The sequence below is a fragment of the Felis catus genome, chromosome B3, assembly GCF_018350175.1.
Source record: "Felis catus isolate Fca126 chromosome B3, F.catus_Fca126_mat1.0, whole genome shotgun sequence".
Lineage (NCBI taxonomy): Eukaryota > Metazoa > Chordata > Mammalia > Carnivora > Felidae > Felis > Felis catus.
This window is the reverse complement of record NC_058373.1, coordinates 102,271,867-102,298,857: the sequence shown is the minus strand read 5'-3', so window position 1 is coordinate 102,298,857 and position 26,991 is coordinate 102,271,867. Positions and strand designations below refer to the sequence as shown.

Below are 26,991 nucleotides of genomic sequence, written 5' to 3'. Positions count from 1 at the left end.
AAGCCTTCCTAGAAAAGCTCTCATCTCTCCCCTGTTGATTTATATATATAGATATAGGTGTACAATGCACACATTTAATCTCTTATTAATAGTGTAATATGAATATATTATATTCCTGAAATGGATTATAATTTTGGGAATCTATTTCCCTTATGAACTGTAAATTCCTCTTTAGGCAGAGCTGTCTGATTCATGTTCATGATGCTGTCACTGGCATGAATGAAAGAGTGCTTTCTTGCTTACTAAGTGTTTACGGCACTGGTTTTCAGCCCTACCCCCAGATATTTTTATTCCAACAGTCTGGAGTAGGACCATTATCAGGTGATTCTAATGTGTAGCCAGGTTGACAACCCTGGTTTATAGCCTTACCTTGAAATTTTCCAGGGCCAGCTGCTAAAATAGGTCAGGAAATGGTCTTGGTTTGCTAATCTTTGATCTCAGAATATAAAAAATTCATTAAGGCAAATGTAGGATAAAAGAACAATAATTTTGTTAACCTCATGAAGCCTGGCAAATACTTGGCTTCCTTAAGCCCCTAATTCCTTAAGGACTTCTGTATATGTTGGCCTTCATTATTTTCAAAGATGCCCTCTTTATGTTCAGGCTTCTGTGCCGCCTTGCGTCTCAGCAGAATGAAGTGTATCATTATGGCCCATACTCGGTGCTTTCTTGATCTTAGAGTCAGGGATTTCAGCATAAGGCCAATTTATACAAATCTGATATAATCCTGTTCCCAGATATGAACTCCGAATGCTTGGTTCTGACATATATGATATTATAATTAAATCTGGAAATTAATGTATCATAATATTTCATTTTGTACTAATACTATGATTAAAAGTGCTTCACAGTTATCTATCTTCTATATTATCTTGTTGATAAATCTTAGTACTTTATTTTTTATTTTTTTTTTAACGTTTGTTTATTTTTGAGAAGAGAGAGAGAGCATGAGCGGGGGAGGAGAGAGAAAGAGGGAGACACAGAATCTGAAACAGGCTCCAGGCTCTGAGCTGTCAACACAGACTCCACGCGGGGCTCGAACTCACAGACCGTGAGATCATGACCTGAGCCAGAGTCGGGTGCTTAACCGACTGAGCCACCCAGGCGCCCCAAATCTTAGTACTTTAGAATTTAGTCTCCCTGTGAATTCTTTTCCACTTTTGTAAATATTAGAACTTAGACTTTTTTTATTTTATATTTTTATAGGTCCACCTATCTATTATAGACCCAGATTATTAGTCTGTAGCATCACTTGAACCTGAAATAGGGCTCAAGGGGGAACAAAAGAAACAGATTCTAGCAGGATCACATTAGTAAAAAGCCTATTAAGTATAGTTATGTGGATTAGGACTTGTGGAATCTGTGTAAGTGGCTTAAGATATGGCCTTAATTTTATTCATCCTACATATACTGCTGAAGTACATTTACATATTACTAGTCACCTTTAAGGCATATATACCTGATATACCTTTTCAATTAAAAAAGTATATATTGAAATTAGATCTACTGGAAAGTAGCAAATTCATTGTGCTAGTAATAATTGTATTATTATATACAAAACGTGTTATTTATGTTATTAACCTATTAAATTGCATTGTTGAAGACTTAATTGGTGAAAGACGTGATGTAGTGACTTCTCTGAATTTATTCTCCAGCCAGGCCTAAACTGTGGTAATACATTCACTCAGGTGGAGAGGAGACATCCAGATCATGGCAGACACATTTCCTTTGGTGGTAACTTGATTACCTTTTCACCTCTAAGGCCCCTCAGTGAAGAACATCCAGAAGAATTTTGAATTTAAAAATGAATCCAAATGTTTTTTTTTTCATATTATCAGTGCTGTGATATATTCTTAGCATTTTGAAAAATTAAAGAGTATGTATTTGTGTTCACTTCTATTCAATTTATATAGTGTCATAAAATGTTTTAACATTCAGTGTTCATCAAAGTTTGTTTTAGATACTATAGTGTTTTTCAAGGGAAGTGGGAATATTTTGTACATTAACTATGCAGAATAAAAAATGTACATCACCTCGCCTCTCTTGTTTAAAATGTATAAGCTTAAAGCTAAGTGTACTAACATAGAGCTTATGAACATTCTTCAGTTTAATCAAAATATAATATTAAACTTTGACAGAAATATTTGCATCTTTTTATACTTTATTTTTAGTTTGGACTCTTAAATTTGTTGATGTCAGGGGCGCCTGGGTGGCTCAGTTGGTTAAGCATCCGACTTTGACTCAGGTCATGATCTCGCGGTCTGTGAGTTCGAGCCCCGCGTCGGGCTATGTGCTAACAGCTCAGAGCCAGGAGCCTGTTTCAGATTCTGTGTCTCCCTCTCTCTGACCCTCCCCCATTCATGCTCTGTCTCTCTCTGTCTCAAAAATAAATAAACGTTAAAAAAAAAAAATTGATGTTAAACAGCTTTGCATATTGCATTTTCCAGGGTGTACTGTGTTTCTTTAAATGAGCTTTCTGGAATCTAAAGTCAGTTTACATGCTGCAGTTTCAAATGCTTAAACTATTAGAGGGGCTCATTAAATCTTTCCCTTTTTGTTTTCATTTTCCCCTTGATGTGACTGACAACCTAAGGAGATGCCTTCTTCCCTTGAAGAAAATTATATCAATCACTTAATGTGTTTGAAATATTTTCTCTTTTATAAAACTCTTCATTATAGGATTGTAGACAACAGGACCATGAGAATAACAGAGTACCAAGAAGAGTCATAGTAGCTAAAGCTTGTAATCAGACCTGGTTCCAGTTATTTCTGCCTCTAAATAAGTTAGGATTGGAGGCATTAGCCAAACAAGCAGCAACTTTATAGATAAACTTGTAATATTAGGGGTTTTCAAAAAGAAAAGAAACACATCCACTTCTGTTATCAGAGAAAGGTATGTTAGGCTTGTGGGAAAGATAGTATTTATTATCAAGTTCATATGAACAGTTAGGCTATGTGAGGTGTTGGCTTAGAAGAATGTCCTTAGAATGCCTAGTCTTACCAAAGAGAAAAGCGGTTCCAATAGCCAGTTAATGAATAATTCAAGCAAGACATGCAGAACAAAGAAACATGTTCTAAGGGCCCAGGCATATAAGCATGCAAAAGAGGTTGGTGCAAGGTAACCCAAAGACTTAGAATCTATATAAAGCAATATGCAACATAACAATAAAATAATTTGCCCTCAAAGATGAAGCAGATGAGAATAAAAACAATGGCAGTAAACATGATTTTTTTTTTTTTTTTTTTTTTTTTTTGTAGATTTAGTAAGATGTACTATTGTTCAGAGAACTTTTGGCTGTTTAGTAATAGTAAAATGAACTCAAACCAATTTAATAACAAGGAGGTTTACTTATTTTTAAATGTTTATTTCAGAGAGAGAGAGAGAGAGAGAGAGAATCTTAAGCAGGCTCCACGCCCAGTGTGGAGCCCAATGCGGGGCTTGATTTCATAGCTGTGAGATCATGACCTGAGCCGAAATCAAGAGTCAGATGCTTAATAAACTGAGCCACCCAGGAACCCCAACAAGCAAGTTTATTATTTTCATGAGTTGTCAGGGTGATTCCAGACACTTTGCAATCAACAACTCAATGATAGTCAAACATTCTATTCATACATAGTTCATTCTGTTATCCTTGGTGTCAGCTTATCTTTGGCTGAGTCCTTTTGGGGTCACAAAATGGCTGCCAGTTGTAATCAGAATATGTATATTCTTTCCTTTAGTCTGGTTAGGCCATCTAATGCCACATCTCCGTTTGCAGTTTAGCCAGGGATTGTCTTTACCTAATCAGGATTCCCTATTTTATCTAGGATTATACCTGAATAAAACTGTGACTATTAGGAAGCAGGGAGGGGCGCCTGGGTGGCGCAGTCGGTTAAGGAAGCAGGGAATGGATGGGTAGCAGGCATCAATTTGCCCTACAACTAGACAGTGTTCTTGGTCTATTGGACTCTAGAATTATGAGGTATTAGGCAAATCTTTAAAGTTACAATGAAGGAATATAGCTGGTTAGAACAAACATCTTTCCAAAAATGAAAAAAAAAAAGGAATTTCCATTTATTGAGGACCTACCACTATATAACAACCCCTTTGCAAACAATATTTATTCAACAATCACAGTAACCCTACAAAAGACGTATTGTATTACCATTTTATAGACAAAGGAACCAAGGCTCAGGACTTCAGTAATTTTGTGTAAACCAAGTCCCTTCTTTTTTCCATAGCTTTTCCACTTAGCAAGTTTTTCCACTTAATCATAGCTGTGGAATAGTCAAGATCAGAATGTTAGAGTAAGGAATTAACATAGTTTTCTTTTTTTTAATTATTTTTTAAAGTTTGTTTTGAGAGAGAACGCATGGGAGGGGCAGAGAGGGGGGGGGGAGAGAGAGAGAATTCCAAGCAGGCTCCATGCTATCAGTGTAGAGCCCGATGTAGGGGCTCGAACTCATGAACTGTGAGATCATGACCTGAGCCAAAATCGAGTTGGATGCTTAACTGACTGAGCCACCCAGGTGCCCCAACATAGTTTTCCAAATAAGATGTGATGTGCTGCTCACATCCCTCTTTAGGATGGAAAGATTTTTTTCCTTTAATTGCTAGAAGTGTTTCTAAACAGGCTTCAGGTACCATCCCTGTGTGAAAACTACCTCAGGTGAAGACAGCCACTTCACCCAAGATCATACTGTTTCTCAGATGGCTTGTATTTACTCATCAAAGTGTCCTCTTGACAGCTCCAAAGGATCATCCCAGCTTCAGAACCCCTGCAGGGTGGGCTGAGGCATTGATGCCCAACTTCTTGCTCTGCCCAGTTGTGTGCTTTCTCATCCCGAGTTGTTAATTGTGAGATTCTCCGCCATAAACCTATTGTGTTCTAATCTCTGCTTCCTGAGGAACCCACCTTGTAATAATAAAATATCTAGGAGGTGGTAGTATAGAAACAATAGACCAAACAATATTTTGATCTTTTGAAGTGCTATGACTACATCCTAGTTTTGAAATTGTGTTAATCTTTGGGCTTGCTGATAATGAGGAAGGGCAGAAAGGCATGGTTGAGAATGTTGGCAATGGGAACTATTAATTCTCAAGCTTATTATAGATCAATTAAGAGCTTTTTTCCTTTATAAATATATTTCCTAAAAACCAAGAGAACTTACAGCAAGGTTTCAAAACAGCTATATTTGAAAACAGCTAAGTATAGTTTAGAAAGAGAAAATAGGAATGAAAAGAAATACACCAGAATGCTAACAGTAAAAAAAAAAAAAAAAAACCTAAACTTTTTCTTTTTTTCTTATTTTCTGAATATATATTTCCTTAAGTAAGAGAACGGGAGAATGATTTCCTTGCAGTATCTTCTGGTTTTTATGGAAACGCACAGAGGTTAAAATACTATTTTCTTATTTTAGCAAGCATAGGAAACTTTGGGAGACTCTAATGCAGTATTAATATTGCTACATATTCCTTTTCCACTGAGTCCATTATGCATTATCAAGAATAAATTGGCCCATGCCTAGCTGGCTCGGCCAGTGGAGTGTGCGACTCTTGATCTCAGGGTTGTGAGTTTGAGCCCCATGTTGCGTGCAGAGGTCACTTAAAAAAAAATCTTTAAAAAAAAAAAGAATAAATTGCCCCAATTAAATGACATATGAAGACAGGTAACTCTTAGAATGTTTATTAAATGAGTGATTTACAAGAAGGACATTGATGAATAAAGGTAAAATTTTTCAGTCAGTAAACATGAGATTTAAATGTCTAAGGGTTCATATTCAATTTCATTTTTTTAAATCTTCCCCTGTAAGATTATATCATTGTGTGTGAAGCACTGGTGAGATCTATGTCACCAGAAATTCCCAGTTTGCTGATTTCGTGGAGACTTTTCATCCGATGATTGTACTGCAACAAGTGAGCATCATTGACCGCAACCTTGAAGTGGTCAGATTCAACCAGCACTTGTATCTGAAATGGCACATACACAAAACTGTTAGGAATGCTCATTTATGTCAAAACCAGTCTGGCTTGAGCTCAGAATGTCCCACAGTTCATCTGTATGATCATCTGTGGAACTGACTGAAGTCCAAAGAAGTGACTTTGCAGTCAAAATAGACTCCAGATATTTAAAGATTTAAGCAAAAGAAAATGAAAAAAATGATAAAGGTGAAGCTATAAAGGAAAAGTTTAATAATGTGTCTACATAAAAACAAAGTCTTTGTATGCCCAACACCTAAAAGTAAAAACACAAACACACCAAGTGTTGGTGAGGATGTGTAGAAAAAGGAACCCTTGTGCATGGGAATGTAAATTGGTGCAGCCACTGTGGAAAACACTATGGAGGTTCCTCAAAACATTAAAGACAGAAATACTATATGATCCAGTAATTTCACTACTGGGTATTCACCCAAAGAAAATGAAAAACACTAGTTCAAGAAGATATATGCACCCCTATGTTTACTGCAGCATTATTTATAATAGCCAAGATATGGAAGCAACACAAGTGTGTATCCGTAGATGAACAGATAAAGATGTGGTATATATATACAATAGAATATTACTCAGCTATTAAAAAGAATGAAATTTTGCTGTTGGCAGCAATGCAGACAGACCTAGAGTGTATTATGCTAAATGCAGTAAGTCAGACAGGGGCGCCTGGGTGGCTCAGGCGGTTAAGTGTCCGACTTCAGCTCAGGTCATGACCTCACGGTTCGTGAGTTCAAGCCCCGTGTCGGGCCCTGTGCTGGCAGCTTGGAGCCTGGAGACTGCTTTGGTTTCTGTCTCCGTCTCTCTCTGCCCCTCCCCTGCTCGTGCTGCCTCTCTCTCTCTCAAAAATAAATAAACGTTGAAAATTAGAAAAAAAAAAAAAAAAGAGAAAGACAAATACCATGATTTCATTTATTGCAATCTAAAAAACAATTCAAAGAAAGAAACAAATGAACAAAAAGCAGAAACAGACCCATAAATACAGAAAACAAACTGGTGGTTGCCAGAGGGGAGAGGGATACAGGGATGGACAACATGGCTGAAGGAGAGTGGGAGGTACAGGCTTCCAGTTATGGGATGAATAAGTCACTGGGATAAAAGGTGCAACATAGGGAATACAGTCAATGGTACTGTAATAGTGTTGTATGGTGACACATGGTAGCTGCATTTGTGAGCACAGCATGACACATAGAGATGTTGATCACTATGTTGTATACCTGAAACTAACATAACACTGTATGTCAACTGTACTTCAATAAATAAATAAACATACTAAAGTAGAACTCCTCTAGTAAAGTGGCAAATGCCGTGAAGATCAATAACAACCAGTTCTGGCAAGAGCAGTGGGAACACTTCCCAATAATTAGTAGCGAGCACATTTATCCTTACATCCTTTTGGAAGCGGCACTTTGGCAATATCTTACCTAAATTTTAAATATGTACACTTGTGGAATAAAATCATTCTTCTAGGAAGCAAAGATATGGACAGTTATTACAGTATTTTAGTAAAACAAGCCTTCCAGGTTTTATTCATTTAGAATATTTACATACTCCAAATTATCAATAGGGTACTTGTTGAATTATCACATATCTCAATAGTTGAAATACTATTAAGTAACCATGTTTTATTTGCTTGTTTTTGAAAGAAAGCATGTGAGAGAGCACGAGCAGGGGAGGGGCAGAGGGAGAAGAAGAGAGAGAATCTTAAGCAGGCTCCACGCCCAGTGTGAGGTCATAACCTGAGCCAAAATCAAGAGGCAGACACTTAACCGACTGAGCCACCCAGGAGCCTCTGTTTTGTTTTGTTTTTTATTTTTTTATTTTTTATTTATTTATTTTTTAACAGTTATTTATTTTTGAGACAGAGAGAGACAGAGCATGAACGGGGGAGGGTCAGAGAGAGGGAGAGACAGAATCCGAAACAGGCTCCAGGCTCCGAACTGTCAGCACAGAGCACGATGTGGGGCTTGAACTCACAGACCGCGAGATCATGACCTGAGCTGAAGTCGGCTGCTTAACCGACTGAGCCACCCAGGCGCCCCTTGTTTTGTTTTTTAAAGAAGGCTTCACATCCACAGCACAGAGCCCAACATAGGGCTTGAACTCACAACCCTGAGATTAAGACCTGAGCTGAGATCAAGAGTCAGACACTTAACTGACTGAGCCATCTAAGTGCCCCTAAGTAAAAATGTTCTACTATGAAAAGATGTCCACCGAATGTAGAATATGGTCCTTATAAGTCCCTGCCCTTGAGGAGTTTACAGTCTAGCTATTAGTAGACTCTCTACTCTACAAACCACTCTACTCTGAACGCAACACTGTGGGCCTAATATTTGTTGCAGCAGTGCTTAAAAATGAAAAGTATGTTGGGATGCCTGGTTGGCTTAGGCAGTAGAGCATGTGACTTTTGATCTCAGGGTCATGAGTTCAGGGGTAGAGATTACTTAATAAATAAAAGTTTTTTTAAATAAAGTAGATAAATAGTGTGTTGTATGTCATAGAAAATACTAGAAAGATACTGACCAAGTTGCAACCTTTGTGAGGTTGGGGGAAAGGAGAAACGATGGAGAACTTTTTAATTTGAAAACCTATACATTTTTTCATAAAGCAAACATGCATTAATTTTAGAACTTAACAAAATTAGTTTTGATTGCTATGCCAACTACACTGTATTAAAGAACTAAATCTCAGCCCAACTGTACCATCAAGACTTTCTGCCTTTTTTATTAAAGACGCTATTTTTCTCATTTCCAGAAAAGCTTAAACTCAAAGGTGTAGCAACAGGGACAATGGTGAAATGCGTGAATGGAGTTGGGGAGTGTGCGAGCCCTGCTGAGCCTGGTCCTAAGATGAGGAGCAGATGTTCTAGTTAGGTCTCCCGGGACAGTTGATAAAAAATTCAGTTCAAATGCATTGTGGTTTTAGAGTGATTCCCCATGAAAAATATACATTATCAATATATAATAGTAGCAATAACTTACTTTGAATGGTTTACCACTTTCAAATGGGAAAGTTGATTGTCTTTCTTCCTTTCCCCATAAATTCTCCAGCTTTGTATTGCAAACAATGACTCTCTTGTTGTCCTCATTGAAGCGTGGGTTAAAGTGGAAAGCAACATCATTCCCTCTCTTGAAATCTAAAGCAAGTCTGTTTAAACCAAAGACCAGAATTAGTAAAATGATTCAAGTTGTACATATGTATCAAGTGAAGAACATAGGGTTTTTTTAATGTTTATTTATTTTTGAGACACACAGAGAGAGAGAGAGGGGGCATGAGAAGGGGAGAGGACAATGAGAATTCCAGGCTCCGTGCCGTCAACACAGAGCCTCACATAGGGCTCAAACCTATGAACCTTGAGATCATGACCTCAGCAGAAACCAAGAGTCAGACACTCAACCAACTGAGCCACCTAGGCGCCCCAAAGAACATATAATTTTCTAAAGAGCAAATCAGTTTATAAATTCAGGGACATTTTCTAAACAGGAAGTAAATAAACCAGAGTATGGCTTCAAATTGGAACGTATACTAGGCCAAGTATTTGATGTACTCTTGTAGTATCTGAAAGTAAGTAAGGCAGTATGTGTTCCATTGTTTTACCTCATTGTCTTTGGTCACATCATTGTATTCAGCTATCATTCCCTCTTTACTGCCTCTACTATGAAAACTCTTCAAGGTTTCCTTATGTAAGTTTAGGGCCACTTTATGCTTTACATGGCAAATAATAATGCTTACCTCTTCCCTGCCCTCCCAAGCTACTTTTAATACCTATGAAAGGCAGGCCAGTCAAATAAATAAAAGCTATCGAATACCTGCCTTCCTTATAGTTAACCAAAAACCTAAGTCCTAAAATAACAAGAATGAGACAACATAATGTTCAGTATCCTGTTGCTAAGTTGTGAGGTCATGGCGATAAATGTGTTAAACATTCCATGATGTGAAGTGGAATTAATGGAAGTCCTGGCTTAACTTTTTGACCTTATTCCTTCTCCTTGGCTGTTAATGCAAACACAAGTCCTCGGACTGTTAGAGTATTAACTCTATCCCTCAGCTTCTCAAAGTGTGCTCCCTACAGTACTAACATCAGAATCAGCTGGTGTTCTTGTTTTAAAGCAAGGTCTACACTCTAGACCTATTAACAATGATTCCTTGGGTTGTTTCATTTACCCAGTAACAGACATATACAGCCACAAATGTATCTTCCAATATTAAATTCACAGGGAGAGGGTCAAAACAGACGACAACAGAATTAGTATTTGACTATTTGACTAAAAATTCCAATGGCTGTATTTTCTCTACAGTGAAAAGGAAGATCTTGCCATCTCTGCCACCTTAAGCATTCTTTTTTTCATGTAATTCCTCACACAGATTTTGCAGAAGAAGCAACCATTTTTTTTTCTGTTTACTATCCTCTTAATCATTTCAACCAAAATTAGTTTTAATCTGCCACAGGCTCTGTCTACATCTCTAGTGTTATTGGAGCTAAAGTTTCTAATGCAATAACCCTAAATAAGGCAAACATACCAGTGTGGTTCTGTGTGATAGCGGCTGAGGAAGGAGGGCAGATATTCACAAATCGTGAGTGTCATACGCACAGGATCACGTGTACTGGGTTCTGTGTGGTATTTGGGGAAGAAAGATGGATAAGGACGTAGGCAGAGGATATATACGTTTTATAACTGGCTGTGAGACAAGCTTTATTGTTCAGGTAAGCACTGTGTTTAGAGAAGCTGTATAGGCTGGGTGGAAAGGGTAGTGGCTACCACACAGAACCAGGGAAAACTGGCTGGAGGTAGAGTAAATGAGCTATCTGAATGTAAATGATTAAGCTGGAGGCGGAGTCCAATTCCTGGTAACAGACAAGGTGGTTTCCATTAATCCATGAGGAGCAAGGTGACAGACAGAGGCTGCTTATGGATTCTTGTATACCTGTATACATAGCTTGAATTTGTACCTTTTGTGCACTGTTTACAAAACCCAGAAACACAGATTAATTTATGGCTGCAGGAGCTTTAATGGTACCACTAACCTCAGGGACAGGTATGCTGGATGTCTTCAGGATATCCTTAACCTGCTCATATTACATGTAAATAACTAGTGGTAATAACCAGAGCCAGGCATTCCAGGGCAGCCATAAATCAGCATGGATTTTCCTAAATTAGCTCAGTCTTACTCCATCCTAGCTCACCTCCATCAAACCAGTTCCAATGGCAAAGGCTGACTTATTTTGATGAAGTCTTCAACTTCTTTCCAAATCTTTAATAGTGTCTACTCAGAAGACTAGGGTTCCCCCATCCAGCCACTTAACATCTGTAGACCAGGCTGACACCATGGGAATCTGGCACTCTCCTGATGTGCCCAGTAGGAAGGCGGAAATGGCAGTGAAGCTCACCAGATCTTAGACTGCACTGTGCCATGCATGACTGCAGGGTGATCTGTACAAGTATGAGGAGAGAGTGGTATGATACGCAAGCTCTCACTAACTCAAAATTACATCCAGTGTGATCTTTGTGGTTTTGACCCTAATTTTTCATTTTTATTTATTTATTGTTTTAATGTTTATTTTTGAGAGAGAGACAGAGAGAGAAAGCGTGAGCAGGGGAGAGGCAGAGGGAGACAGAATGTGAAGCAGACTCCAGGTTCTGAGCTGTCAGCACACAGCCCAACGTGGAGCTCGAATCAAACCGCGAGATCATGACCTGAGCCAAAGTTGGATACCCAACTGACCAAGCCACCCAGGTGCTCCTCACCCCAATTTTTGATGGGCATCTAGACATGAAATGCATGCTTGGTTTTTTAGACAATATATGGCTCAGAGTGGAGGGATGGCCAAGTATTACATTACTGAGGCTCTACTTCCCTTAAATTCTAAGGCTCTCATTGTGAGGGAAAAGCTAGTTTTTTCTGAATGGGTTTTCTGCTCTTTCTCTTTGTGCTCACAAAGGAGAACTGTTTCCTTGTGGTTCTGGGAGAAAAACAAGATTGAGCGAGGGACACTTTGTCCCTTGGTGGGAACTTACACTGACTTAGGGGATAATCCCAATTCTACGGGATAGAATTCTAAATGTGTAGCTTTAGAATTTTCATTAGAATCCAAAATAGATCATTCTTTATTCAAGAGGCAATTGATGGGGCGCCTGGGTGGCACAGTCGGTTAAGCGTCCGACTTCAGCCAGGTCACGATCTCGCGGTCCGTGAGTTCAAGCCCCGCGTCGGGCTCTGGGCTGATGGCTCAGAGCCTGGAGCCTGTTTCTGATTCTGTGTCTCCCTCTCTCTCTGCCCCTCCTCCGTTCATGCTCTGTCTCTCTCTGTCCCAAAAATAAATAAACGTTGAAAAAAAAAAAAAAAAGAGGCAATTGACAAATATGTTTGAGTTGCTAATTTTGCTCTTTACCTGTTTGCATTGGGCTTTACGGTGCCCAGAATTGTTATCAGCATGCGAGGCATGACTCCTCCAGGCAAAGGCAGGTCATAAGGCACAGTCTGGGGATAAAAAAACATGTATGTGTTAATAAAGAGTCATGTTTTCTTGGGGAAAGAAAGAAAAGTATGTTGCTGAATGTGAATAACATATAATCCTAATTTAAGCCATTTTTCCAGACTCTCAGGCCACCCTGCACAGGGCCTGAAGAGATAAGGCTTCCTCCATGCACAAGCAATAATCAAGAATAAAACCATCAGTTAATTGGTACCAAAGACAGAACATATTCCCTTTTGGAGCACTGTATTTCTCAGGAATTACTAAGACATCCCAATCTATAATTCATTCACTTGGACTATTTTTTGGAAAGGCTTAAGCTAGACCTTGCAATCAACACTAACATTTTTTGCTAGCTACTCTTCTTTTTTATTATTTTTATTGAGATATAATTGTATCAATTTTAGATACACAACTTTGTGCCACTCTTAAGACCTTTGTCACATAATGTACTTCACCATGGTTATTTTGCTCCCTGAGGGCAGACGTTGTGTCACATTTGGGGACTTGTGAGTTCTCCTAAATTCTACTTACATGACATCAACAGGGTGCTTTGAATGTGGCAGATACTTAGCAGATACTTACTGATTTAAGACGTTAACAACAGAGGAAAGTGGGTGTAGGGTATACAGGAACTCTTTGTACTACCTTTGCAATTTTTTTGTAAATCTAGAACTTTAAAATTTTAAAGTTTAGTTTTTTTTTTAAGGCAGATAATTTATGTATTAAATGAACACTTTTTTATTTAATACATTCCCTAGTTCTTCCACAAAAATTTATTGACCATCTATGTTTAAGGTGCTGTAAATATTCCCAAAACTCTCTTGGTTCTTCTCTTTTCCCTTCATAATTTCTTCCTCCTGGGTTCAACCACCACCCAAGTCTTTTCTCTCCAGGCCTTATACTTCCTCCTGAATTTGCTACAACGCCTCATATCCAACAGGTGTGAGCTGGAATTGTCTCTTCTTCCCCATCCCCCATCAGGTCTCATTCCCGACTTCCTGTTTGGGGTTGTCCCTTGGCCGGTGCTGTAGTTGTCCATTATCAAAAACCCAGTCATCTCTGACTCCTAAGACCTAACCACTAGCTCCTGGGCTTCTTTTGTAACCTCTCTCACATCTGCCTCTTCCTTTCCACAGCCTCCACGTCCCCATCTGTCTACAAATGACTAACCGTGGTCAAGGCCCTGCTCAATGCCTCCCACACTCCCAACACCTTCTCTGCACTCTCCTCTAAGCTGACCTAAAAGCAGGTCAGATGCTACCTGTGCCAGCAACCACATAGTCCTGGAAGGGTCTGATCCCATGCTACTACTAAACACTTGCTTCACATCTGTATGTTATCCCCCAACTAGCCTATACATCTAGATGTGTCTGAGATGTGTCTGGAGCCCCACAGTTAGATTTTACATTTAGAATTCATTTACTAAAGTGGGTTTTAACATAAAGGGAAATTCAATCCTTAGATCACAAAATTACCTTTAGAAGGTTTTTCAAAACCACATTACCTTGGTTTCCCTACACATTCCCTCTATGACCCTGGGCAAGTTGTATGACTTGTATGCCCCATTTCCTCGAGTGTAAAGTAGGGATAATAACATATCTTCTAGGGTGGTTTTGGGGATAAATGAAATCATTCACATAGAAGCACACTGCTGGTGCATGTTATGTACTCAGTGTATATTAATAATAGTAACCAAAATGTTCCCCCATTACTATGATCTTGACTTCATTTATATTAAAGCTGCTTTACAAAGGTCTTCAAAAGATACACTGACTTCTCTTTATACTAACAGTATGCATACTAAATGCAATACAAATAACTACTTTTTTCTATTGGACTGATATACATCATGGCTGGTCCTCGAAAAGTGGCTCTAACCAGTGAATTGAAAGCTTCAGGTCTCTCTGAAGCCCTTTGCATGTCAGTGTGCAGAGCCAGCTCCCAGCCACAGAACAGCAAAGTAATGGCACCAACGCTCCAGACAATTGTTGTGTTCTTTCTTCATTAGCTTTGTCCTGATCACAATCAAGTATATGAAACAACTAACTCCATCTTACCAGTGGTCCAGCAGGGACGCCAAAGGGGCCAGCAGCAGGGTAGGCTCCAGGAGCACTTGGCTGTCCAGGAGGAGGGTAGACCCCAGGCCCACTCGGTTGCCCAGGGTGGGCTCCTGGTGCAGTTGGTGCAGGATAAGCAGGTGCTGTGGGGCCAGGGTAGGCTCCTGGAGGCACCTGTCCAGGGTAGGCTCCTGGAGGCGCCTGTCCAGGGTAGGCTCCTGGAGGTGCCTGTCCAGGGTAGGCGCCTGGAGGTGCCTGTCCAGGGTAGGCGCCTGGAGGTGCCTGTCCAGGGTAGGCACCAGGATAGGCGGCCCCTGGGTAGCCCCCTGCCCCAGCAGGTTGGTTTCCCCATGCGGCAGGCCATCCTTGAGGGTTTGGGTTTCCAGATCCAGACAAAGCATCATTAAGCTGGAAAGAAAGACGTAAACAATTACAGGAGGAAAAACATTAAAAAAAACAGAATTTTCAGGAAACAGGAATATGTGATCTAAGAAGTAGAGGGATATGGTGAAAGTATGAAATTCATATCAACCAAACTTTTTCCACCTATTAAATAGTCTGCAGTTCCTAAGACTAAAATGAGACTTTGAGATTACATATGCTTCATCACTTTATTTATTTTTTTTTTTAGTAAAAATGTATCAGCACTGGTTCATTATTTCTAACAAGTGTACCATACTAATGTAAGACATTAACAATAGAGAAAAGTGAGCGTAGGGTATACTGGAACTCTTTGTACTATCTTTGCAATTTTTCTGTAAATCTAGGACTATTTAAAAATTTTAAAGTTTAGGTTTTTTTTAAAAGGCCCGATCATGCCATTCATTAAGTAAGTGGGATTCCAGGTTGATTATTGTCTGGGGAGGAGGGGAGCCATACAGAAAATGGAAAGTAAAACAATTTACAGTTCTCAACATGAATTGTCTTGCCATAAAGAATGCATTTTATTGATCGATTGTTATTCTAATAATGATTGCTATACTTTCTTGGCCATAGTGGGTCAATATATTAACTACGTGGTAAAGTTAGCACATCTATCCAATGGCACAGACTTTTCCTTGGAGAGAACCAGGATAGCTTAATAAGAGTCTCCATCCCATTTCACAAGACCATTCCAGAAGAGGACTTTGGAAAGGGGTAGTTACATTCTTAGCAGCTCTCAAAGGGCTCCTAGTCCCATTTCTAATTTCTAGCAGAACCACAAGCCTGGCCCAGGCAGGCACAATAGGTGCATGGCCATGCACAGTGGTGTCTGATACAGGTCTGTACTTGCCTTATCTGCATTTTGATGATCATGGCTTATCAAAATCAAACAACTACATGGTTCAGATGAAAAGATGCCCTATAGCAGGTGGTCAGGGTGATGGGCCTGAGTTCCCATAGTTCAATGAATTCCATGTTTGATAGCAAAGAGTCAGCCCTGCCATATTCCCAATGTGCTGGTCAAATCCATCCCTCTTCCTTCCCTTGCCCTGATCTCAGGGAAATTGACCCCTGAAGATGGTGTTTGCTTCCAGAGTCTGGCTAAGGGGCAGTACTGGCAAGATATTAAAGAGTGGGAAGAAGTGAGAAGCCAGGGTATCTCTCCTTTCCTCTCTGCCTCATGGGACGTCTGCGCAGCTGCTACATTTCCTATATCACTTTATTCTTGCCTCCATCATTTCAGAGCATGGAGGGCTGCCATTCATAATTTGCCAAAGTCAGGAGCTAGCCTTCCTCTATGTAAAAGCACATACTCTCTAACTGATGTGAGAAAAACAAGCACAGAAATTAGGATGCTCAGACTGCACCACACTTCCCATTGCTCATACTATTTCTCAGCTCCTGAGCATGAAATCCACTTGCTTCTGCCACAGGCTTTTCAGTAAAGGAGTTACTATTAGTGAGTTTCAGGCCTCTATCTGCCTCGCTTTCTTCTTGAATCTGCTTCTGGAAAAACAAGACTTCAGCTAATAAGCCCTCATTGGGCAGTTAAAGCCAGAAGAAGCCAAATGGTGAGAAAATTAGAAGGGAATGTCTGGTGGTAAAGGAAAAAAAAAGTCCTCAACCTACATGGAATATATATTAAGAAAACAAACATAAAACACTTACTGAAAAACTGTCTGCCATTTTCCTGAAAGGAGGAAAAAAAAGATAGGTTATCATTTGATCCTAGATTTGACCAGTTTCCGTATCAACACAACATCACAAATAGTTCATTGGGCAGTTCTAGACAATCTATAGGCAGGCATTTTACTCCCCAGCCAGTTTATTCCCTAGATACGCCTAAATCAGTGGTGTTGGAACTACCAAAACAGCTCATCAAAGGGCAGGGATGCACTCCAGCTAGATTACCAAGCCCTATTTAATTAATAACTTTAAACTCTAATCATACTAGCCTGTGTTCTGAATCCTGGGGCCTACAAGACAGGAGAGAGAAGAACAAGGAAGAAAATGTTCTGCCCCTTTCTTTGGTAAAAACACAAACAGTCCTGGTTCATCAGTGATCCTCCACACCTTCCTTCCTGGGAGCTTTTTCCACCACCTCTTACAAAGGGTTCAGCCTCTTACAAAGGGTAATCACCCACCTCCCTTCCTGGTCCCAAGATCAGCCCCCATGCCATCTTCTGGGTTTTAGGAGGAAAGCAGAGTTGACTGATTTCTACTGAGATTTGAAAATCAGTGCCCCTATGTGTAGCTACTGCCAATCATTTATTCCTCCAATGGCACATATTTATGCCTGCTCTGGGTCAGGCACTGTGTGGGCTCTTGTCTGGGTTTGAAGATGGATAGGCCAAGATCTGTATGGTCAAAGGGCTCACAGGCTAGCAGGGATCACAACGGATCAATACTGTGAGCCAGACTGTGTGATGGGGCATCTCAACTAGAACTATTACTTCTAAGAGGGGAAGAGGTGGTATTGTTTGAGCTAAGCCTTAAAGGAGAGGTGAGATCAGATGTGGAGCAATGAAAATGAAAGGCAGGCACAAGATGCCTCTTTTCTTCCCCCTTTCTCCCTTTTTTTATTTCAAGATATTTTTTTATTCCAAATGAAACTCCAGCAGTATAACAAACAAGGGTGTGAAGAAAAAAAAAAAAAAAGGAGAGGAGATGAGAGGAGAGTCAGACAATGTGGAGGAAAATATTTTTGGGTAGGATGATACCACACAGAGTTGGCTTTGCCCAAAGCTGACTCCAGGGGAGGCCTTGACATATCACTCCTGCTTTCTCCTGCTCCTCTCCCTGAGCCATGGCTCTAACCATAGAAGATATTTCACACCTATCCCTGCTGCAGGTGCTCTGGCAGTGAGGGGAGGACGACAACCTGGGACTCCTGAGGCCTGGGTGAGTTTTCTCGGATCAGGATCACCTGCCAAAGTGACCTGGCCCTTAAACAATCAGACTCTCTTTTTCCTTGAGTTGCTCACTTGTGAGATTTACTAAATTATTTTAAGAAATGACATTACCCCAAGAGATCCTAATTGATATGTCCTAAAATTGTAAAATATTACACTTTTTGGTTAAAAAAAAAAAAAAGGCAGAGCCCCTCTTAGGACTTAATGTCCTTCATTTATACAAACCAGATACCTTATCAAACTCTGCTGTTACTTATACCCAGTTAAATGTTACCTCCTACTAATTTTTTCTGCACATCTCCTTTGTAATCTCGGCATTCTCAAACATATTTGGAAGCAGTTTAAGCATATCACCGTGTCCATCTTCTAAAGCGGAAAACTGCTGGCAGTTTGGCTAGGAAGTCACAGTGACGCTCCCAGGGCTTATATTCATGTGTTTCTTGTAGCATTTGATCTTTTAAAGCAGAAGTCAGGTGCTCCTCTGCTGGTGTTCCTTCCTTAAAAGGCTACCACTGCTTAGAAAAGTGTGCTGCCACCGCAAGAGGAACTTGAGAGAAGAGTTATTACAGAAAAGGGGGAAAAAAGGATGTCTCTTATTTTTAATTTTTCTTATTTATTTTTATTTTTTAATGTTTTTTGAGAGAGAGAGAGAGAGAGAGAGAGAGAGAGAGCGAGCGAGCGCGAGCAGGGCACAGAGAGGGAGACACAGAATCCAAAGCAGGCTCCAGGCTCTGAGCTACAGCACAGAGGGCTCGAACTCAGACCGTGAGATCATGACCTGAGCTGAAGTCGGACGTTTACTGACCGAGTCACCCAGACGCCCCTAAAGATTTTATTTTTAGGACTCTCTACACCCAAAGTGGGGCTCAACCACTTAGGCAACATGCCAAAGACCCAGATTTATAACTTTATACATATTGTTGACTTCTCTTAAATATCCCCATTCGGTAAAGGCTTTTTCACAGTCTCAGCACCACTAACGTTTCAGGTCAGATACACTGTCAGAGTCAGAGCTGCCCTGAACATTACAGGATGTAGAACAGCATTCTTGGCTTCAATATACAAGATGTCAGTAGCACAATACCCCCCCTCCCCATTGTGACAACCAGAAATGTCTTCAGACATTACCAAATATCCTGGGGGCAGGGGAGGGAGGGCAAAATTGTGCCTGGTTGAGTAAACACTTTAAGCTGATTAGTGTGTATATCCCTCCAGAAATGTAGATATACAGGTCAATAAAAGCCAAAAAGTTATTTTCAATAGTTAAAACCAGCTAAATCTGGGGGTGCCTGGGTGGTTCAGTCAGCTAAGCGTCTGATTCTTGATCTCGGCTCAGGTCACGATCTCCTGGTTTGTGGGATGGAGCCCACGTCTGGCTCTGTGCTGACAGTCAACCTGGGGCCTGCTTAAGATTCTCTCTCTCCCTCTCTCTCTGACCCTCTCCTGCTCGCACTTGCTCTCTCTCTAAAAACAAATAAATAAACTTAAAAAAAAAAAAAAACTAGCTAAATCTGTACCATTGGCCTTATAAAGTATCTTATTAATATAACACCTATCAAACTAAGATGTGTTTAAAGGCTGATTAAAACCAGAAACTAAAGACAGCATTTCCAAAAAAAAAGACAGCATTTCCAAAATTTAACATTTCTTCCTAAAGTCTCTGCTGGAGCATATTCCGCTTATTTCCAGCTCCAACCAAAACAATTTGAGAAACAAAGCGGATTTCAATTTCTTTCCACTGTGTTTCACATAAAGCCTTGGGTGACAGTTTGGATTGTGTTGTGACACATTAGACAAGCCCATTAGAATAATGAAATCCTGCATTAGTGTGGTACTCTTTGGTTTATGAAGCACTTTCCCATACCTTTCCTATTTTCATTCTGATAATAATCTTATAAGATTTTCAGGGGAAGGTTAATGTTCCCACTCTAGAGGTGAGGAAACAGAGGCTTAGAAAGCTAATATGGTGGCCCAAAGTCATTCCGTCCTTGGCAGGCCAACAACCAAGGGTCCAAGGACCCTCACTCTTAATTCAAACTCATTTTATACTAATACAAAATCTTCACTCTTTGAAATTTTAAAATATAGTCCTTAAAAAGTGTTTATTACTTCACTTAGAAATTAATTCTCTGGCTTATTCACTCAGAACTACATAACATGTTGAAATTATAAACAAATTTAAAACGATCATGTTTTTGTCAGAAAAAGCTGGGTGACTCATTCAGTGAGCTCCAACACTCACTGTATCCAATACTGAATACAACGATGCCATTTTGCACAGTCATTTTACTAATTATAACCATATTTAAACCAATAAAGTGTACTTTTCCAAAAACTGGGTATGCACTGTTTTGCTATCTTAATTCTCAACCATCAGATCTCTTTTTTGAAAAAGTTTATAACCAATGCTTTTTTGAAATCTAGCAACCATAGAACTTAAAAAAAAAAAAAACTATTTAGATAAAAGTCTTCTTACTTGCCTGGAAAAATTCTTTCTTTCTTTGTTTTTAGATGGATTGTTTATATAAAGAGATAATTAAATGAAAAAAAAAAAACAAAACTTCTCACCCTACAGATGCTATAGATATATGAACTCTATCCTGCCATTCCCAGAATCAGAGAATTTAGAAGCTCCAGAAAAGAAACTATATCAAAGACAAAACAAAACACTGAGGAAATACTACCTGGGTCTTCATATTTGGAAAAACCTACAGGAAGTAGTTCAGTGTTGCTTTGGAATAAGGAATTTAAACATGAGTCATAATGCAGACCATTTTAATTGGCTGTTAATTGTACTTTACCCTCTAATAAAGAGTGGCTATCTACTGTACTATGCTATTCTAGGCCCACCTAGCAATTAGTCCAGTAGTCAGGGTTCCTGGGAGCACTTCTGAAATTTCTGCTCACAAAGGGCCTTGACCTTTATACGAGCTGAAAGAGAAGTGGATCATGAATGTATTTCCTCAGAACCCCAAGGCACTGCCCACACTCCTCTCCGAAGAATACAGGAGGCAGTTGCCGAAACATGGAGCAGGGCTTGAGGAAAATCCACTTTCCAAGGCCAAATTCGGTGATGCTGAGTTGGAATAAAGGAAACCGGTCCTTTACTAGGATTTCCTTCTTATCATAGTTCCTCAGCATCAAGGAAGGTAAAGTTACCTTGCGCCTCTCAGTTACTGATTTTTCCCCCTATGGAAAAGCTGAACATCAATCAAGAGAGAACACATGATACTTAGTCAGCAGGAAATTGGAAGTTTATAGCAAGCACTGTTCTGGCAGGCTTACCACTCAGAATTTAATGAGAAGAACCAGTTCAGGAACTAGATACCAAATGTTAACTCAGCTGTCCTCAGGAGGAGCCTGTTTCCCAAACTATCACAGGAAAGAGACGCTATGGTTTAGATAAGTTACCATGAGTCTTGGATACATTAACTTTATAAGCCAATCTTATTTAAGGTCAACATGAGATACTCAAGTTATAACATATGAATATAAGTCTCTGTTGCAGTTAAGATTTAGAGTCTAGGGGCACCTGGCTGGCTCAGCCGGTTAAGCATCTGACTTCAGCTCAGGTCATGATCTCATAGTTCCTGAGTTCGAGCCCCACATCAGGCTCTGAGCTGACAGCACAGAGTCTTTATATTAAAGCACCTCTTGGGGCTCAGGTCATGATCTCATGGTTCCGGATTTCATGGTTCATGAGTTAGAGCCCCATGTTGGGCTTTGTGCCAACAGCTCAGAGCCTGAAGCCTGCTTCAGATTCGGTGTCTCCCTCTCTCTGTCCTTCCCCTACTTGCTCTCTCTCTCTCTCAAAAGTAAAACATTAAAAAAATAAATAAGTAAAGCACTTATGTATATTTGTAGCATAGTGAAATATTGATTAAAGACCTCTGAACAGAGTGAGACTTGCCTATTCCATTGAAAAAAAGCTAGCTTTGGGGGTCAGTCTATCAGGCAGACTGCCCCCTCTTCTGCTACTTAAGTAACGTGGTGAGGCATTCGTCTAACACTTTTAAGTTCAAAACATTCAAAAACCATCACCAAACTTTTCCCCAGAACATGCTGATTCTAAGTGTAACCCCCAAACATTATGAATTTAGGAAGCAGTTCCAATCTTCCAAAGAACACAGATGAACTTTTTCCATTCCTTTCCCAGAATCCGAGAAACAGATTGGGTCACTGCGGTTCACCTGTCCTTACTGTCCAGAGACCCAACTCCCAGGAGTAACTTTACAAACATTCCACAGTATCTGGGCTAGCAATCACTAACTTGAAGGGGGGGGGGGAGGGGGTCTCACCTTACGTGTCCCCTATGTGACTCTCTGGCATTAAGGTCCTACTCCTCAGAATGGACACATTTTAGTGTTTTTATGTAAGGAACTGATAATTCAGAATACATCTTCATACATGTCTTAAGAGCTGCCCCCAGCTGGAGCTCTGCACTTTTGGGCTACCATTCTGCCACACCCTACACGTCCTCAGCACAGATCCGGGATGTTAATGCACAAGTTAGCCAATCTGGGCAGGGATGAGTCACCGATTTGCAAAAGCTTAGGACGTGCGGTCTTCGCCAAGCCGGGCACATGCCCACTCAGGCCCCGGGGCATCACCATTTTCTGAGGGATCAGCACCCCAAGAGCCGCTGCAGCCCCTGCCGCCGCCAGGCCTGCTAGAAGAGCCCCAGCGTCCCACAGCCAGATGCAGCGGCCGCGCAGCCCAGTCCTGGGGCGCAGAAGCCGCCTCCAGAGTCCCTGGGCAGGCTCCCCACCTCCTGCGAAGGGGGACCGGCTTCCTAACCCCGAACTGGAACCTGGGCGCGCGGCGGGAGGGCGGGACGCCGTGGTCGAGCCTCACAGTCTCTGCGGAGGGTGACCTGCGCCCCGGCGGGTGGTCCGCGGACACACCCAGGGCCCGCCGACACACCCAGGGCCAGCCCAGCAAAGTGCGTGAGTGTGTGCAAAGCGCCGCTAACTTTCCCGGAGTCGCACACCGCTCCCTCCAGGGCTCGCAGGCTACGGCCTCTGCCCAGGACGGCTCCCCCAGCTCCGCCCGCGGCCCTCCGCCTCTCCGCGCCCACCCGCGGCCCCCGGCTCCCGACCCCCGACCCCCGCGCAGGCGCTCTCGCCCCTGCCCCGTCGGGGCCGTCAGCAGGCTCCGTCCCCGTCCCCGTCCCCGTCCCCCGTCCCCAGGCGCCCCCGCCACTCACCCCACAGCCCAGCGCTCCCTAGTTAGCTTGCTGCGGGGGGCAACTTCAAGCGACCTGGTACGATCCCTGGCGGGGCGGTGGCTCCGCGCCTCAAATAGTCCCGGCCGGCCCGCCTCTCCCGGGGCGGGACCTCCACCCACACACACCCGGGCCTCTCCCCGCCGTGGGGCCGGGCACTTCCCCACCGCACACCCGGCGCCGCAGTGGCGCCTGACCTGGAGAGACCCCCAGCCCCGCAGCCTCCAGTCGGTCTCCTGCGCCCGCCCCCTCGAGACCTGGAATTGTGGCCACGTTCACCGCCCTGTCTCCAGATTCACCTGGTCACTCCTCAGACCAAGACAGAGTCTGCGAAGCTTTCAGAGTATGCTTACTTAACGCTTTGCTTGCTGGCTTGTTTTACCCTTGTTTGCTTATTTGCTGCCTGAATTGCGGACACTCTCCTCCTCTCTGCATTTATTTTCCCTAAACCCTCTCTCAGTATCAAAGCCTTTCCTAGAAGTGCACGGTGACTCGTGTCCCTGGGAGGGCGCTGGCAAGTTTTCTGAGGTGCTGGGTGAGATAGGTGGGAGGGAGGGAGGGAGGGCCGCGGGCGGAGGTCCCGGTTCTTGGCCCTGCATTCATTCACTTTCTGAACTGTGATGTGGGTGCCACCTCGCTCTGACGGACCTAAATTACTTTTGCTTGTTTGCTCCCCACATCTTACCCAGTGTTTGGTGTGTAATAAGTTCTCCCTAAATATTTTTTTTCATGAATGAATGAAATAATGAATACCTTCCTAGAAAGTCTTTGTTTCCCCAAAGGTTGGGCAGGGTCCTGATGAAGGAGGAAAAAAAAAATTTTTTTTAATGTTTACTCATTTTTGAGAGAGAGAGAGACAGAAGAAGAATTGGTGGGGGAGGGGCAGAGAGAGAGGGAGACAGAGAATCCCAAGCAGGCTCCAGGCTCTGAGCTGTCAGCACAGAGCCTGAAGTGGGGCTTGAGTCCATGAACCTTGACATCAAGACCTGTGTCAAAGTCAGCTGCTTAACCGACTGTGCCACCCAGGCGCCCGTGAAGGAGGAACAGTTTAAACACAAAAGTCTTTGGTAGAGGCAGGAATAGGATAAAGCTACCACTCTAAGAAAACTTCTTACAACAAATAGTGATTCTTGCAAGAGAAAAGGTATTTATTTGGTATCATTTCACTGAATAATAGCTGAGTGAAATGGTTAAGGATGCCTAAGATTAAGTTTTTAAAGTTCTGATATCTACTCACAAAAATCAACTCAAAATGGATTAAAGACTTAATTGTAAGACCGCAAAACAAAATTCCTAGAAGGAAACAAGGGAAAAGCTCCTTCACATTGGTTATGGCAATGTTTTTTTGGATAAGACTCCACAGTGCAAGCAACAAAAGCAAAAATAAACAAGTGGGACTACATCAAACTAGCAAGCTGCATAGCAAAAGAAATAATCAGTAAATGAAAAAACACCCTACAAAATGAGAGAAAATATTTGTAAACTATGTATCTGATAAGAGGTTAGTCTTCAAAATATATAAGGATCTCATAGAACTCTATAGCAAACAACAATAACAAAAACAAACAACAACAAAAAAACCCAAATAACCCTATTTAAAGAATGGGCAAAGGACCTGAACCAGACAGTTTTCCAAAGAAGACATCTGACCAACAGGTACCTGAAAAGGCACCCAGCATCACTAATTATCAGGGAAAAGCAGGTCCATACCACAATGGGGCATCACTTCACACCTGTTAGAATGGCTATCATCAAAAGGACAAGAGATAAGTGTGGGCAAGGATGCAAACAAAGGAACGCTTTGTGTATTGTTGGTTGGAATGTAAATTGGTACAGCCATTATGGAAAACAATATGGAGGTTCCTCAAGAAATTAAAAATAGAATGACCATATGATTCAGCAATCCTACTTTCTGGGTAGGAAATGAAATCACTATCTTGAAGAGATATCTGCATTCCCATGTTTATTGCAGCATTGTTCACAACAGTCAAGACATGGAAACAACCTAAGTGTCTGTTGATGGAAGAATGGATTAAAAAAATGTCACACACACACACCCGGAAATATTCAGCTGTGAGAAAGAAGGAAATCCTGCCATTTCAACAACATGGATGGACCTTCAGGGTATTATGCTAAGTGAAGGAAGCCAAGCAGAGATGAACAAATACCATATGATCTTACTTATATATGGAATCTAAAAGAACTCATAGAAACTGAGTAGAATGATGGTTACCAGAGTCTAGGGGTGTGGGAGAAAATGGGGAGATGTTGGTCAAAGGGTAAAAACTTTTAGTTACAAGATGAATAAGTTCTGGGCATTTAATGTATGTCATGATGACTATTGTTAAAAATACTATATTACATATTTGATGGTTGCTAAGAGAGTATTCTTAAATGTTCTCACCACACACACAAAAAATAGTAATGTGTGAGGTTATGAATATGTGAACTAATTTTACTGTGGTAATCATTTCACAACATATGTGTGTATCAAAAAATAATGTTAGGAGTAATAAGCTAATATTCATTAAGCACTTATAATGTGCTGTGTACTATGCTTAGTGCTTTACATATATATTTGGGGGCAAGAATTTTTGTCCCCATTTTATTTATTTATATATTTATTTATTTATTATTTTTATTTAGTTTTTCCCAAGGTTTTTTTTTTAATAACTTTTTTTTAAATTAACGTTTATTTATTTTTGAGACAGAGAGAGACAGAGCATGAATGGGGGAGGGGCAGAGAGAGAGGGAGACACAGAATCGGAAGCAGGCTCCAGGCTCTGAGCCATCAGCCCAGAGCCCGACGCGGGGCTCGAACTCATGGACCGCGAGATCGTGACCTGAGCTGAAGTCGGACGCTTAACCGACTGAGCCACCCAGGCGCCCGCCAAGGTTTTAAAAATGTTTATTTTTTATTTTGGGAGAGAAAGAGTGAGTGGGGGAGGGGCAGGGAGAGAGAGGGAGAGAGAGAGAAAATCCCAAGCAGGCTCCGTGCTGTCAGTTGCAGAGCTGGATGCGCGGTTTGATCTCATAAATCGTGAGATCATGACCTGAGGTGAACGCTCAACCGACTGAGCCACGCAGGCACCCCTCCCAGGTTTTTTAAATCTCCCTGTGGTGATCAGGACAAGTGCACTCCTTAATTGCCATCCCTTATTTCACCCATTCCCCCACCTACCTCCTCTCTGGTAACCATCAGTTTGTTCTCTATAGTTAAAGTCTGTTTCTTGGGTTATCTCTCTCTCTCTTTCCCTTTGCTCATTTGTTTCTTAAATTCCACATGAGTGAAATCATATGATATTTGTTATATACCAGTTAGCATTATACTGTCTAGCTCCATCCATGTTGTTACAACATGGCAAGATTTATGCCTTTTTATAGCTGAATAATATTCCACTGTGATATGTAAAGCATCTTCTTTATACATTTATCAGTTGATGGACACTTAGGCTGTTTCCATATCTTGGCTAATATAAGTAATGCAGCTGTAAACATCAGGGTATATGTATCCCTTTGAAGTGTTTTTGTATTCTTTGAATAAATACTCAGTAGTGTGATTGCTGGATCATAGGGTAGTTCTATTTTTAACTTTTTGAGGAAATTCCATATTGTTTTCCAGAGTGGCTGCACTGGTTTGCATTCCCACCAACAGTACAAAAGGGTTCCTTTTTCTCCATATCCTCGCCAACACCTGTTGTTTCTTGTGTTTTTTATTTTAGCCATTCTGACAGGTGTGAGGTGAGTGGCGTTCCATGGTGTAATGGTTAACATTCTGGACACTGACAGGTGTGAGGTGATATCACGTTATAATTTTGATTTGCATTTCCCTGATAAGTGATGATGAGCATCTTTTCATGTGTCTGTTAGCTGTCTGTATGTCTTCTTTGGAAAACTACTCTTACCTTCTGCCCATTTTTTAATTGGAT

At 41.2% G+C, this 26,991-nt stretch overlaps 3 protein-coding genes and 1 long non-coding RNA gene across 7 annotated transcripts in view; 3 read left to right on the top strand and 1 right to left on the bottom strand.

Annotated features, from left to right (window-relative positions):
- Positions 1-2,032, top strand: part of DLGAP5 (DLG associated protein 5) — a 40,720-nt gene extending 38,688 nt beyond the window's left edge. For 2 of the 4 annotated variants that reach the window (XM_023255706.2, XM_045059937.1), the window contains one exon: positions 1,656-2,032. In XM_023255706.2, the coding sequence (XP_023111474.1) occupies positions 1,656-1,796 (141 nt within the window). In that variant the 3' untranslated portion in view covers positions 1,797-2,032. The remainder of the gene's footprint in view (positions 1-1,655) is intronic. The other 2 variants (XM_023255707.2, XM_023255708.2) reach the window with 2 other exon arrangements.
- A 3,618-nt stretch (positions 2,033-5,650) lies between these two features.
- Positions 5,651-23,158, bottom strand: LGALS3 (galectin 3). Its single transcript, XM_003987655.4, has 6 exons — positions 23,045-23,158; positions 16,595-16,616; positions 14,504-14,911; positions 12,360-12,448; positions 8,950-9,115; positions 5,651-5,950 (listed from the first exon to the last, which is right to left on the bottom strand). Exons 2-6 carry the CDS (start codon positions 16,610-16,612, stop codon positions 5,795-5,797), a joined length of 837 nt encoding a protein of 278 aa, XP_003987704.2. The 5' UTR covers positions 16,613-16,616; positions 23,045-23,158; the 3' UTR covers positions 5,651-5,794.
- Positions 20,788-23,258, top strand: LOC123386246 (WAS/WASL-interacting protein family member 3-like). Its single transcript, XM_045060666.1, has 4 exons — positions 20,788-20,908; positions 22,216-22,346; positions 22,394-23,012; positions 23,095-23,258. Exons 1-4 carry the CDS (start codon positions 20,788-20,790, stop codon positions 23,256-23,258), a joined length of 1,035 nt encoding a protein of 344 aa, XP_044916601.1.
- Positions 23,259-23,269: 11 nt separating this feature from the next.
- The window catches only part of LOC102899873, a 69,811-nt gene continuing 66,089 nt past the window's right edge, over positions 23,270-26,991 (top strand). Inside the window, exon 1 of the long non-coding RNA XR_006599608.1 lies at positions 23,270-23,405. This is a non-coding gene — a long non-coding RNA (uncharacterized LOC102899873). The remainder of the gene's footprint in view (positions 23,406-26,991) is intronic.

Coding starts and splice junctions, on each gene's coding strand:
- LGALS3 (XM_003987655.4), bottom strand. Junction 12,449..14,503: donor GCGTCCCTGCTGGACCACTG/GTAAGATGGAGT, acceptor TTTTATCCCCAG/ACTGTGCCTTATGACCTGCC. Junction 5,951..8,949: donor AAAGTGGTAAACCATTCAAA/GTAAGTTATTGC, acceptor GTGCCATTTCAG/ATACAAGTGCTGGTTGAATC.
- LOC123386246 (XM_045060666.1), top strand. CDS start 20,788: ATGAATGTATTTCCTCAGAACCCCAAGGCACTGCCCACACTCCTCTCC. Junction 22,347..22,393: donor TCCGGGATGTTAATGCACAA/GTTAGCCAATCT, acceptor GCAAAAGCTTAG/GACGTGCGGTCTTCGCCAAG. Junction 23,013..23,094: donor CCGTCCCCGTCCCCGTCCCC/GTCCCCCGTCCC, acceptor GGCAACTTCAAG/CGACCTGGTACGATCCCTGG.